Source organism: Saccoglossus kowalevskii, chromosome 6 (assembly GCF_978046115.1).
Source record: "Saccoglossus kowalevskii chromosome 6, keSacKowa6.1, whole genome shotgun sequence".
NCBI classification, from domain to species: domain Eukaryota; kingdom Metazoa; phylum Hemichordata; class Enteropneusta; family Harrimaniidae; genus Saccoglossus; species Saccoglossus kowalevskii.
The window spans coordinates 34,576,783-34,590,643 of NC_140646.1; the positions used below are offsets into that span (position 1 = coordinate 34,576,783).

Genomic DNA, 13,861 nt, shown 5'->3' on the forward strand with positions numbered 1-13,861 from the left:
CCATAATCAATCAATAATTCACCACCACCGTCATTGCCATTTCTCCCAATAGGAAAACAAATATCAAAATCATAATGTCTTAAAACAGTTTGAACAATATGTATTTTGGGTACAAAATAAAAGTTGAAATGAAGAAAATTACACAAAAATAGGAAAACATTTAGAACTCAAAAGGGTTAAAGAGGTGTTTATGGCACATTATTTACAACATCTAGGCATGACTAAGAATGATTACGACGTGAAAAAACAAACACACATTGAAAGAAAGTAGGTTTTTACTGAATTATTTAACAGAGAATGTGGTCAATGAATATTCCAAACAAGAGAGGAAATATAAACTGGCAAGACGCCATGAGCTGTAAATTAAACTGAACTGTCCACTTTCGTCACACAGTTTGAATGCGTAATTGACATGCATGTTCTTTGTCTGTTGTGTATTTCTGTCGCCCATGCAACAGGTAAACGATATTAAGTGTTCATAATGACTAACGTAGTGGATAATCACTACAAATATTGTTGTAATAATATATTTAAAACAATTGTTTTCAAATGAGAATTACCTAGTCAAATCCGATCGATAAATAAAAAAAAAATGTTTCAATCAAACAACGAAAACCTGCTAAAAACAATACATTGAAATGTGTACTGTTGGTAACTGCTCTGTCATTTACTTGGAGTTTGGATATCGACAAGGAACGATGTAAATACTATTAAAATAAGTTAGGTGCGATCAAAATGCACATAAAAATTACCTCGCACTTACTTATACCATAATATATTATATACTTACTATAGTTGTTGTTTTTGAAAAAAAAAAACAGTTTTAGGTACAGTTTAATAATATTAAACGCCGAGGCTCGTAACTAAACCAGAAAATTCACAACCAGAAAGATCTATTAGTTTTCGATGTCATTTTTAAAATGTTATAAATGTAGGCGAACCTCATCACCTCAATAATATATTCTAGCTCATAGCAAACTGGTGTTAGACGCGGATACCTTGTACAAATCTTTTGGCCATATGTATATCCATAAATAAGTCCATTATGTGGCTTGTTAATATAATATGGACGCCAGACACATTCCGGTTCCGGTTTACGGAGTAGTTTTCGAATCGTTGGGACAAATTTAAAAAACCTGTGAGCATGGGATTACAATTAATTTTAGAAAACAATTTTAACATATGTTATATTTTAACATAATTAATTCGGAAGCATATTTTTTATTTCAATTTTTAATTAATTGTGTTTGTTCGATATTATTAGTGGGAAAATACTATCGGTTATTTGTATTGGTTCAAACTGCGTGAAATTTTACGGTTTTTTCATCATTTGGGCTGTCAGCATGATGAACATAAGTGACGACAGAATAATAAACAACCACAAGAACATCCTGTCAATAACGCATGCCACCTGCTTCCATTCATTTTGTACATCGCTCTCATGGTCCTCGTTCCCGGACCGCTGTACTAGTTTATTTAAACTCGCTCTTAGCTCTTTCAATTCGTTTACGATTGCTTTAGTGTTCGGATCAGTTGGACTTGCCGGCGGTTTCAGAGGTATTGGAGGCGACGAAGAACGCCGCCGATTGACTATGTTGTCATAACTGTCGTATTTGCAAATCATGTTTCGGCCATCAGCGTCTAGTATGACTAACGTGTCGCGGGGAACACCTGATCCTGCAATAAAAAGAGGAAAGTGTTATAGTATGATGGAATTAATGACAAACATACGGATATTTACGCGGCCTTAATGGCGATATGCGCTTTGCAACTGGCGAGTTTGAATTTCGAGTAACATAACGATGTATTTTACACGTCACGGGAAAACCATGTATTATTTTCAGATGTAAACCAGTAATAGTTGAGGATGAACGGGAACACAGCTTCGTTGTATATTAGGAGAAGTGTGTGCCCCAGGGTTATATTACCTTGTGCATGGACGTCGTCAAATCTCCCTTTCATGCAGAGTATGTTCACCATATATTCTAGTACCAATTTACGTAACCACGAGGGCACTTCTTTGTGATCTGGACCGTGGTGCCAAAACTTGAGAACAATTACATTCATTCCAGTTGATATGGCAACCAAAATCATCGTTAGAATGAGGAATTGACCTAAGTGTGAGAACATTAAACAAACACGACTAATCCGATTAATATCCATTATAAGTATATATTTATATATAAAACTAAAAGAAAGAAATGTAAATAAACAAAAATAAAACCAATACCTACATTAGATTTAAAACACAACTAGTGCTCCATTACGGGACTTTGTTCTTTTCTCGGACTTTTTTCATATGCGATCTGGGCTCGAACTCCACATTTCAGACAACAATGGATCTGACAGACACGCTTAAAATGTTATAACATTTGAAGGTGGAGGCAAGGTCACCTAGCCCATTTCATGCAAAATAGTTCACAGAACTCGTTCAAGGTCTTAAAAAGTATGTGAATTTCCGCAAAGTATATATCTATCTATTTCGCGCGAATTTAAATCGAGCATTTATCTGAAGAATTTTGGAGTTACAGGTGGTTGAAATTTGGGGCATTATTTCAGGGGTTTTATCACAACTAATTACAAATAAACGTTTATGAGGGAGAATAGAATGCCAGATACATTCAAAATGTCCAAAATGTGATGACGTACTCCAAAATATCATATGACACATAAATTACGAGGATTATTTTCGGAAATGACAACGAAAGAAACGTACCGGGAAGTATAATACTAACCTATGACGGGCACATTCTCCGCTGTAGGAGGCATGATATCTGCGGACATTGTTAGAAACACTGCCATTGACAATAAAATGGTGATACTCAGACCAATCTAATAGTTTGAATTGAAACACAGTCATGTTAAATATACTGTATATTATAGTACTAGTACGTTTCCCCCACCTACTGTATTATCAGTCAGTAACTGCTATTGACACTGTATTATCGGAAAACAAGCCATTGCATCATGTAGCCACTGTGAGTTCTCAAGTTTAAGAAATATAAAATATTCGAACATGAACGGTCACTGAATGTCAGAGATGTGAGTATAATCCCCAAAACAAAATGGTCAGCAGTCGGCCACTTTGAATGTGTACTGACAAACAAAATGACGTGAATATAGGCCTCATAATGATCAATGTACATTTGTCAAGCAGAGCTTATCAAATGAGCCGTCGTCCATTGTCCGTTTCAACATTTTTCTTATTCGACTTCTTCGTGAAAACTACCTTGGGCAGACCTCTCTCGGATTTGTGATGATATTTAATTTTGATGAATATGATATTTTCGACTAATCGCATAATGCCCTTACTGGTCGCATAAGTCCCTTGCTTTCACATATGCCCTTGCTGTTCACATAAGATCCTTGCTGGTCGCATGAGACATATAACACCTTTGCTGGTCGCACAAGACCCTTTTTGGTCACATGCGGCTGTTACTGGTCACACAAGACTCGTGGTGGTTGAATAAAACCGTAAATCCGATTGCTTTGATGTAATACATGTAGGTACCTCAGATAGACCTTTTACAGTTTTTTCATTTTCTAATCATATCTCAGTCGAGAGATTGCTTGTTTAACATTAAACTGCCGCAATTCGACTATCTTGAATCAGATCACCATAAATCAATACATATGCGACTTGATGTATGGTGGATGTGGCTTTGTAGTTAATACATATGTCTACAGTGACCAGGCGATTGTCGTTGTCGTTAGAATCACGTGCTTCATGCTGTAAAATATGTATGTTTGTTTTATAGTCTGAAACATTCGTTAAAACAGAATGGCCACCAGTAGGCCATTTCGAATCCAACCTGAAAACAAAACTGACGTGAATATATATGCATATGTTCTACATATGCGACAGTATAAATATGATCGGTCAAAACACGTCAAAGTTGTGCAGTATGGAAAACAGTTTAGAATCCTTTTTTGTACAAATAAATGAGTATATATGCGCGACATGATATGTATATATACAAAGTTTAAACATGATCGACGACGATAACGCATTAACGCCACATTCGTTGAAACAGAATTGCCCCAAACTGGCTTTTTGGAATCTGTAAAAACACAATTATGTGCATTAAATGTCCTATAATGTCTGATGTTTGTACAAAAAATGATCAAAATCCAGATTCTAGAATAGCAGAAATGCTTGATTTTGATGAAATATTAACACACACATGGCCACCATTCAGCTCATATCGAGAAACGAGTGGACGTGCACATGTATCCCAATGTGCATGATGTATGTGGGAATCAGGTGGAGGGGTACGGCTACGCAGACTTGCACATATCTGAACACAAGTTTTGGATTATGTCCGAACAGGGACTAAAAACTATTCAAACATGCACACTTAGGGGTTTCTATATGCATGTGTGTGGGTCTGCAGGGTCTCTTCTACAAGGTTTAAACAACTAGCCAATGAACGCAATCCCATGATGTGATTAGCATAAATCATAATGATATCACCGTGTGTTTTACAATGAACGTACCTCCTTCCTATGATCCAGGTTGCATGACGTTGTGTGCTGTATGAAATGTCTAGAGTATGGAATCTAGACTAGAGAATATATAGTTGACAGAGACATATGGAGACGCCAACATACCTTTTCACCTGAATCACAAGGTAACCCAAATCCCAATAACGTCAATGTGAAAACAATGAAGCAAGGTATCATCAGGTTAAATATATAGAAAAGTGGCTGTCTCTGAAGTGCCACGGTGATTTTCAATTGGGCGTGGTTATACTCTGTATAGTTCTTGAAAAGATTAACGTATAGCACGAGCCATTCACCCGCTTTTGGAATGTCATCAGACACATATTCATCACTCTTGTCAGCCCCTACTTCTATATATTCACGAGTAGTTGACCAGGGACCCAATTGGAGTGAACATATCTGTTCGTCAAAAGGAAAGAAAAAGAATTCTATTTCACAGAAACTTTGAAGAATGACCATCGAATCGTATGTCACTCTTCCATTGCTTTCAAGCATCACCAATGTATCCGTCAGAATGCTTGTATCTGTTTCCTCCGCACTGAAAAAAATAAATAAATAAAAACGACATGTTGGCATGTGTGAAATTTTCAATACAATATATACAAGTATTCAATATGTACGTAGTGTAGTCACTAAATGTATCCTTGCCGAAGCTTTGTGTATTATTTATCCTGTGTTGTGTTGTAATTTTTCATACTGTATAATAAATATACTGTATATAAATAATATGATCTCGTGTTTGATGGAAAGAATGCTCAAATATGGGTCGTTTACATACTGTCGAACGAAACTCACTTACAACGTTGATAGATATATTTTAAAATGGGCTTATTAATATAATTCGACAGCCGTTGATTCGGTAATTAAGTCACAATCTCGCTTTAAAGATGGGCGGAGGCATAATTTGGTTCACCTTGAAAAAACCTGTGAATTGTGTCATGATTTATATTTCTGCTTGTTGGTAGTTGCCATGACATTCACTAATAACGGCTGGCTGATTAATGCCAGGTGGAAGGACTGGCTGAGTTTCGTCAACACGTTCTCATGAGCTTGTTATTCTGAAGCTTATGCGGCATGTTTGGGTGGTATTCGGCCAGGGTCCGGAACGAATGATGGATATGAATGTCAACTGTAGAATGTTATTGCAATACTGTTGGCGCTTACAAGTCTAAGCTGACATTGACAGTACGGTAGTAGTTTCCCTAATATAGTAACGATTAATCAATTGTGTTATGACGTCTTATAACTTTATCTGATTGGCTGTTTGATTGAAGGCTACGCCTTATAGTCTTTATACTCCCTTGTAATTGGCTAAGAGTTGAGAAGTTAATAAAGCTGGTTTGAAGCTGTATTGGCGAACGGGCCACGAGGCAATTGGAGAATCAAAGGTGACACAAATTCAGCTTCTGTGTGTTTTGTTAGTCCAACGTGGAGAATATCCGAATCCCGGGTACCTAAGTGAAGGGTATAAAGCCATCAAATTTAACCCATCACAATTGTGCGAATCTCGCTATATCGAAGACGAGTTTCACTTTCTTTTCGAATGCACCCAGTACCACACTACATGAATTTTCACTTGCCGTGCTGAGCTACTCGAGTAAAATGTAATTAAAATTTGGTGATTCTTTTGACCAACATGATCCCAAATGAAATACGTAACTTATCTGCTCTGTAGTAAAATTGTTTGAGTTTGAAAATGAATATAAAACCCCGGTATAAAACACGTAAGTATTTGACAGGTCAAAGTGGGGGTGGGGGGGGGGTGCACCAGACACTTCAGTCCATTCATGAGAAATAACTTTTAAATACGTAGTATGTGTGCAACATGACCCTAGTAGGGTCATTTGGACTTGTTATTGGGTTAGAATATCTAACATATATTTTGCAAGGTGACTTGATAGTGTTGTGTAGGTGATTTTGCTAGCAATTTATCTCCGTAATACTAAGTAAATCAATCGAAACAGTCATGGAACAGGGAAGAATAATAGAGTCCTCCCTCCTATTTTAAGCTCTAAATTTTCCTCCATGTCTGAGAGCTTGTGTATTTATTTGCTGTTGATTCGCCTTGTTCCAGTACTTTGTAAGTAATTATTTAAGATATTTGGCCAGCCACTCTACTACAGTCTCATTCTATAAGGTGTGACAACAGTGGGCGTGTTCCAGTATAAGCATATTGCTGACTTAGCTGACAGTATCACTAATATCGGGGCTTTCTATATATAATATAGTTTTTCTTGATCGCCTTTCAAGGGTCAACATAATATCTGCTGTAGGTATAGAGATAGCAGACCAACGCGTTAATGTGGAACCATTGGGTTATTCACTGCAGCTGTTTTGTCAAATATGCTCTTTCTATTTGCATAAAATTCTTGCTGGTCGCATAAGGGTTTTTCTGGTTGCATACAACCTTTGCTGTTCGCATAAGACCTTTAGTGGTCGTATAAGACCACATAAGGGTATTGCTGGTCAGCTAAGACCCTTGCTGGTCGCATAGGACATATAAGATTTTTCTGTTCGTATAAAACCTTTGCTGGTCACATAAGACATATAAAACCTTTGCTGGTTCTATAAGACCCTTTTTTGTCGCACAATGTCCTTTCTGGTCACATAAGGTTCATGTAGGTTCCATAGGGCCCTTGCTGTCACAAAAAGCCCATTGCTGGTCGCATAAGGCCCTTACTGGTCGCATAAGACCCTTGCTGGTCACTTAAGGTCTTTGTTGGTCACATAAGATCCTTGATGTTCACATAAGACCCTTGCTGGTCGCATGAGACATATAACACATTTGCTGGTCGCATAAGGCCCTTTTTGGTCACATACGGCTCTTACTGGTCACACAAGACCCTTGGTGGTCGAATAAAACCTTTGCTGGTTACATAAGACCCTTTGTAGTCACGTAAAGTCCTTGTTTGTCACATGAGACCCTTGCTGTCACATAAGACCCTTGCTAGTCACATAAGGCCCTTGTTGTCACATAAGGCCCTTGCTGTCACATGAGGCCCTTGCTGGTCGCATAAGACCTTTGCTGTTCACATAAGATCCTTGTTGGTCGCATGAGACATATAACACCTTTGCTGGTCGCATTAGACCCTTTTTGGTCACATACGGCTCTTACTGGTCACACAAGACCCTTGGTGGTAGATTAAAACCCTTGCTGGTTGCATAAGACCCTTTGTGGTCACGTGAAGTCCTTGTTTGTCACATAAGGCCCTTACTGTCTCATAAGGCCCTTGCTGGTCGCATAAGGCCCTCTCTGGTCACATAAGGTCCTTGTTAGTCACATATGGCACTTGCTGTCACATATAGTCCTTGCTGATTGCATGAGGCCCTTACTGGTCACATAAGGCTCTTGCTGGTTGCATAATGCCCTTACTGGTCGCATAAGACCCTAGTTTTCACATAATGCCCTTCCTGGTCGCATAAGATCCTTGCTGTTCACATAAGATCCTTGCTGGTCGCATAAGACCCTTGCTGTTCACATAAGACCCTTGCTGGTCGTATAAAAACCTTGCTGTTTACATAAGACCCTTTATGGTCGAATACGAGCTTTTCTAGTAGCACAAGGCCTTTGCTGGTCGTATAAGACCCTTGCTGGTCGCATGAGGCCCTTGCTTGCCACATAAGGCCCTTGCTGGTCGCATAAGGGCCTTACTAGTCACATAAGGCTCTTGCTGGTCGCATAATGCCCTTACTTGTCGCATAAAACCCTTGCTGTTCACATAAGACCCTTACTAGTCACATAAGACCCTTGCTTTCACCTAATGCCCTTGCTGGTCGCATAAAACCCTTGCTGTTCACATAAGATCCTTTCTGGTCACATAAGACCCTTGCTGGTAGCATAAGACCCTTTCTGGTCACACAAGGTCCGTGTTGGTCACATAAGGCCCTTGCTGTCACATGAGGCCCTTGCTGGTAGCATAAGACCCATGGTGGTCGAATAAAACCCTTGCTGGTAGCATAAGGCTCTTTTGGTCGCATGATGCCCTTACTGGTCGCATAAGGCTCTTGCTGGCCTTGGGCCGGACATCAGTACATGAATTTGGCACATTTTAGCAGGGTTCAAAGCAACATAATCATCTGTCATTGGTATTTCATTACCACCACTTTTTACATACATACAGGTAAACCAACTTCACCCACTTTCTGTATGTGATATGATTCCCTCCAACACAAATGACACTTCTTACTGAACATGTGACCAGTATTGCCCAAAACATGAGTAGGCCACTGGTAACTTGTGGTTTCCACGCCACATTTTGACTCCACACTAAGCCCTTTCAAGTTTGAGAGAGACTTTAGTGTATACTCACCAGCTATGGATGCGAGAACAATGAACTGCATCATACAGGTTTTATGGATTGCTTAATACGGGTAGCTGTGAGGCCAGGGTACTATCAAATTGGATTTTATCATGTCATGTTGAGGGCTTCATTTGTACAGGGTCCCCTAGCTTACTACCCATTCTGTCACACAAATCAGCACACGTAGATGCTTTCTAGAACTGATTTCTTTTCTGACACCATGTTCGATGGTTCTTATGCTGATAGCACAGGTTTACGTCACCAGTCGGAACCCAACTTTGATAATACAATACAACGCTGATCTAATCAATATAGCACGTTTAACCAACCAGAAAGCTAGTAATAGCAAGTCAGTTTAGTATCCCCATTGTGTGAAGGGATAATAAATGGTGATCCCATGGAATCTTTAACAAGAAATATTTAACCCTTTTCGCCATCTTGTGATTTTGAGAGAAACACAGTAGCAGAGCTTGGTCACCTGAAACCTTGTATTATAAGTAGTTATGCATTTATATAGCTTAATCTGTTTTTAAGCACCACGTAATCGGTGAACATGTAATCACTCAAAAACTGAATACTCATGTTCTTACTTGTTCCATAACGCCATGTCTGGTAACCAAACAAGGGCTGAGTTTATCCACGTTGAATTAATACCGCTATATTCATTAGGATCCCAATGGAGATGAACATCTATCCAGTCCTGCAATTATAAATCATTATCAGTTATGATGTCCCGGGTGTGAATTATCAAACACGTGACTGATATAGTAATTTACACATTTATTCTATACAAACTACATCTCCAGACACACAAGTTTTGATATTCCGAAATCGGAAATCAAAATACACATACGCATCTGTTTAACATAATTAGTTTTATTTTGAACCAAAAATTGTGAACTCTTTTTTTTCAAATTGAATAGATACGTTTACGTGATGGATGTACTTTATGTTACAAGTGAACGCATTGCAACGCATAACAAATTTTGGCATCTCAAACCTCTGTAACTCATTTATTATATTATTTTGGACAGTGAAATACATCTAGTCAATGACTTGTATGACAACTTACCAATTTCAAACCAGCTAGAATCTTCAAAATCTGGTGCTTTTCATCCTGTACAAAAACAACACGTGTTGAGTATCGGAACATGCCTAGTATCACTCTGAACCATTGCTTTATTATAGACGCAGCATTGTATTTCCATTGAGTTTTGTGGATGCGGTACTTCGTTAATCAGGAATACAGATAATGAGGTTGACATGGCGAACGTCAACATGTCTTATACTCAAACAAGATAAATGGTTGGCTAATAGCTGATGGCAATACTGTTTATTTTCTGTATTCAGCTAACCAACAGGAATAAAGTTTCAATAACAGGCTCCGTGAGATAAAAAAAATCACATTCCATCAGATACAATATACAAGTCTGTAGGCAGATTGGCGAACCGCTCCACCCAAAACAACTTTGCGGGAGTTGCCAGTAGAACAGTAAAATATTTCCACCCAGCCAACCTGAGTGTAGATGTGACAAGCATATTAAGTGTCAACAGACACACAAACAAGAGACTTCTATATAGGTGTATTAACATCGCCGTTTTACCCAATGAATTCGAGTGCAAATAACGATTTAGTTTATGTTAGTGTGTCTGCGCGTGTCAATTGAGTAAAAGCACTGACGTAAACTCCAAAACAAACTTTAAGCACACACTCAAGGAAATTAGAATGAGATATGTCCGAGATTTTGACTCGAAAATGTGTACAAGGGTACATTTTGTGAGAAGCTACGACCAAAAATCTAATTTCCGGCCGTTATCATGTCAACAGTAGGACAGAACTATTTTTGTTTTTGAAATTTGTTCACTATTTCTAGAATGAAGGTGTGACCTGCCTGTCAAGTTTGAACGAAATCGGCCCAGCCAAAAAAATCAGAGAAGAGTTAATATGTGAAGACGACACACGAACAGAAAGGCACACACGCAAATAATTATAAGGGCAATCCTTAGCGGCGCTGATAGTCAAAATAACAAAGATTAGAACTTGTATAAATATGCTTATAATGTTATTTTTAAATATCCTGTCAGTTACCCTGTATACCGGATATGGTAATTTGCGAAATTTACAATCTGTGACCTGTACAACAATTAAAAAGGTAACTTTTTACAGTAGATTATATACTATGAAAACGAAAGGTACGATATTTAAACTAAACTTTTTGCCCCAGATTCCAGATAATGGAACAGAATGCAAGGTAGTTTCATAATAAAAAGTAGAATGTTAAGTGTTCAGAGGCTTCAACGAGTTGAAAAGAAATCAACATCAATAAACAACTCTATCAGGACCAGCCTGTCCAATTATACATGATTTATTTGAATAATCGGCATATACGATTATATTATATGATTGAGCACAGGTCATTAATGGAGACCAACAAATGACCCTATGCACACCTGGATCAATTTGGGCAGCATTTAGAGAAAACAATTACCCTTAACAACAGTCAATTGTGAACAATAAGACAAATATGACACAAAATAAATTATGAAAAAGCCATTTATGTGATACTAATATCACATAAAAAGTTATTTTGAAACAACTATTGTTTGAAGAATAAAGGACAGGACAAAAATCTTGAATGTTCAAAATATGAACAATAGAACATAAAATAGTAGGTTTTGAACAAATTTGATACATCAGGTTTTCTAAAACGGATTCCGTAACGGCTTAAAGTTTGCAATGGACAAGGCGTTAGTACGACATCTTTATTCTCCGATTTTAAAACAGAAACAAGCCTACGTCACATGTATGAACATTAATGCCTAAACTATGTTGTGAACATAATTTATACTGCATGTTTCAAGGGACAACATAAACTACTCAAAAAGGTATGATATGACGGTTTTCGTCAGACTGTACGCAACCATACGCGAAAAGAGCCGCTCACGCACACATTTTAAGATACATCAAAACAAAACAGAAAAGCTTTCAAAAATAATTGAATGCGGCAACAGTATGCCATTCTAGGTACAATTTCTTTATTTGTTTGTCCAAATTCAACACCTTCATTAATAATAATTAATCTTTACCTACCACTTTGATAATTCTCATCAGATAAAAGGACACATCAACTTCGATAACATCTCTAACATTCTCCACTGGTCGAACTGCTTTTATATAGTTATTTTGTTCGAACAGATGTTTGTAAAGGTCTGCCTCCCCTTTCGCTGAAAATCCAAATACTTGGAAAAAGAGAACACACACACATATATATATATATATATATATATATATATATATATATATATATATATATATATATATATATATATATATATATATATATATATATATATATATATATATATTATAAGACATCCAACTGAGTACATACACATTAATGGGAATTTACGACTACATGCAAATAGTGTAACATGTATACTAGTCTAATGGCATGGCATTACCTGTCTATCTCTATTACCTATTTCAACATCATGGCATAATTGTGTGTTGATATTTGTGCGATACTTGCATCATTCGTAACCGTGCCATCATCCAATTGATTACACAGTGATTATGAGAGTAATATTGTATATGAGGTCTGCCATATTTTCTCAGCAGCAGATTTTACCGAACATGGCCTTGCGCACTCCCGAACGTTCTGGGCTTAGGTGAGGCTTAAATCTCGCCATCAAAATAGTAATAACTACAATTAAGTGTGCCTAACTATGTTTTGTCCATTACAATAATATTCTATTACATACTAACCATAAAATTGTGTGTCAATAGTACAGATTTTATGCAAAAATACAATTCAATTATATAAATTACCATACGGTAATTTGTGGCCTAGCTGGCGTTACGGGAAATGTACATATTTTACCTAAAAAAATTTAATAATTTTAGAAAAAAAAAATAAGTTCAACATTGAGTAATGAAGTCATTTTCATATATGTTTAAATCATGAGCCGTCTCTCATATGAAATTAGTTTAGTTCGAAATAACATTAAGTATTAACCAGAACTAGAATACTGCAAATAATGAACACGCCCAAGATATCTTAATGAAAGGTATGAACGTACCTCAGTAAAGAAAATCAGAGAACGATATTTCCTATTTGATAGCACAACTATTCTTATTTTGTGTGACCTTATTGAACCGAACATGGCATATATGTCTAGTTTCCTACTGGTATAAACAAGCTCACATTTAAATCAGCAATACTGTTGGACTGCAATTTGAATTAATTACCTTAATACTCAACAAACTATGCATTATTGATAACGAAAGGAAATTAAAGACAGATCTTACCGGGATAGAAGAGGCATGGCATCAGCGCTACTTTTAAACACTGGAATAACATTCCTTTGATAAACATGGCGAGAGTAGTAGATTATAATAGTGTCTGAAACATAGGAAAACGATGATATAATACATCTATAACATCTACTACCATTATTATTATTAACGTTATCAAGGATATTATATTATTTACATTGGATTTCTTTGTTCATGTTTTTTATCTATGAACTAATATCACCATACGATATTGTAACTCAAATATATAAGAACCTAATTAAAATTAATTGAAATCGCAATCAGTTAATCAGCAATTACTGGTAAGCACACTGTTTTAGAGGCAGGCTGATAATGTATCTCATAATTATTTGGTGTCAAATGACTAGCCGTTGATGACTGTCTGAGTCACCGAATAGTCCATGTGGATTACAGCGTATCACTACGCTGCCGATACGAGTATAATGTGTATATATTAGTACATATCTATTCCAATGAATGGCCTCGTGTATATGATTATACAACATTTATTACAGCGTAAAGAGAATGATAATGGATGACGTCCCACGTCGTGTCTGATTGCGAAGCGACCAAGCGTTGAATGCGGAAAGCATACATTTTTAATTAAGTTTAATTAATTATTGATTCATTGATTATAACAAGAGATGGACAACTGCGATAGCTCAAGCAAAATAATTAAAAGTAGTGTGAGCTAAGGACATCACATGTGATTGAAAGTAAATATGCCGTCACTATTAGAGAG

General features: G+C 37.0%; 1 protein-coding gene across 1 annotated transcript; it reads right to left on the reverse strand.

Moving 5' to 3' along the window:
- Positions 1-1,271: 1,271 nt before the first annotated feature.
- LOC144352608 (acetylcholine receptor subunit alpha-like) lies at positions 1,272-13,180 on the reverse strand. The gene is made up of 8 exons (XM_085500678.1): positions 13,114-13,180; positions 11,896-12,029; positions 9,877-9,921; positions 9,395-9,504; positions 4,612-5,041; positions 2,736-2,832; positions 1,929-2,114; positions 1,272-1,677 (listed from the first exon to the last, which is right to left on the reverse strand). The coding sequence occupies exons 1-8, from the start codon at positions 13,178-13,180 to the stop codon at positions 1,313-1,315; spliced, it is 1,434 nt and encodes a 477-aa protein (XP_085356804.1). The 3' UTR covers positions 1,272-1,312.
- Between the last annotated feature and the right edge of the window lie 681 nt (positions 13,181-13,861).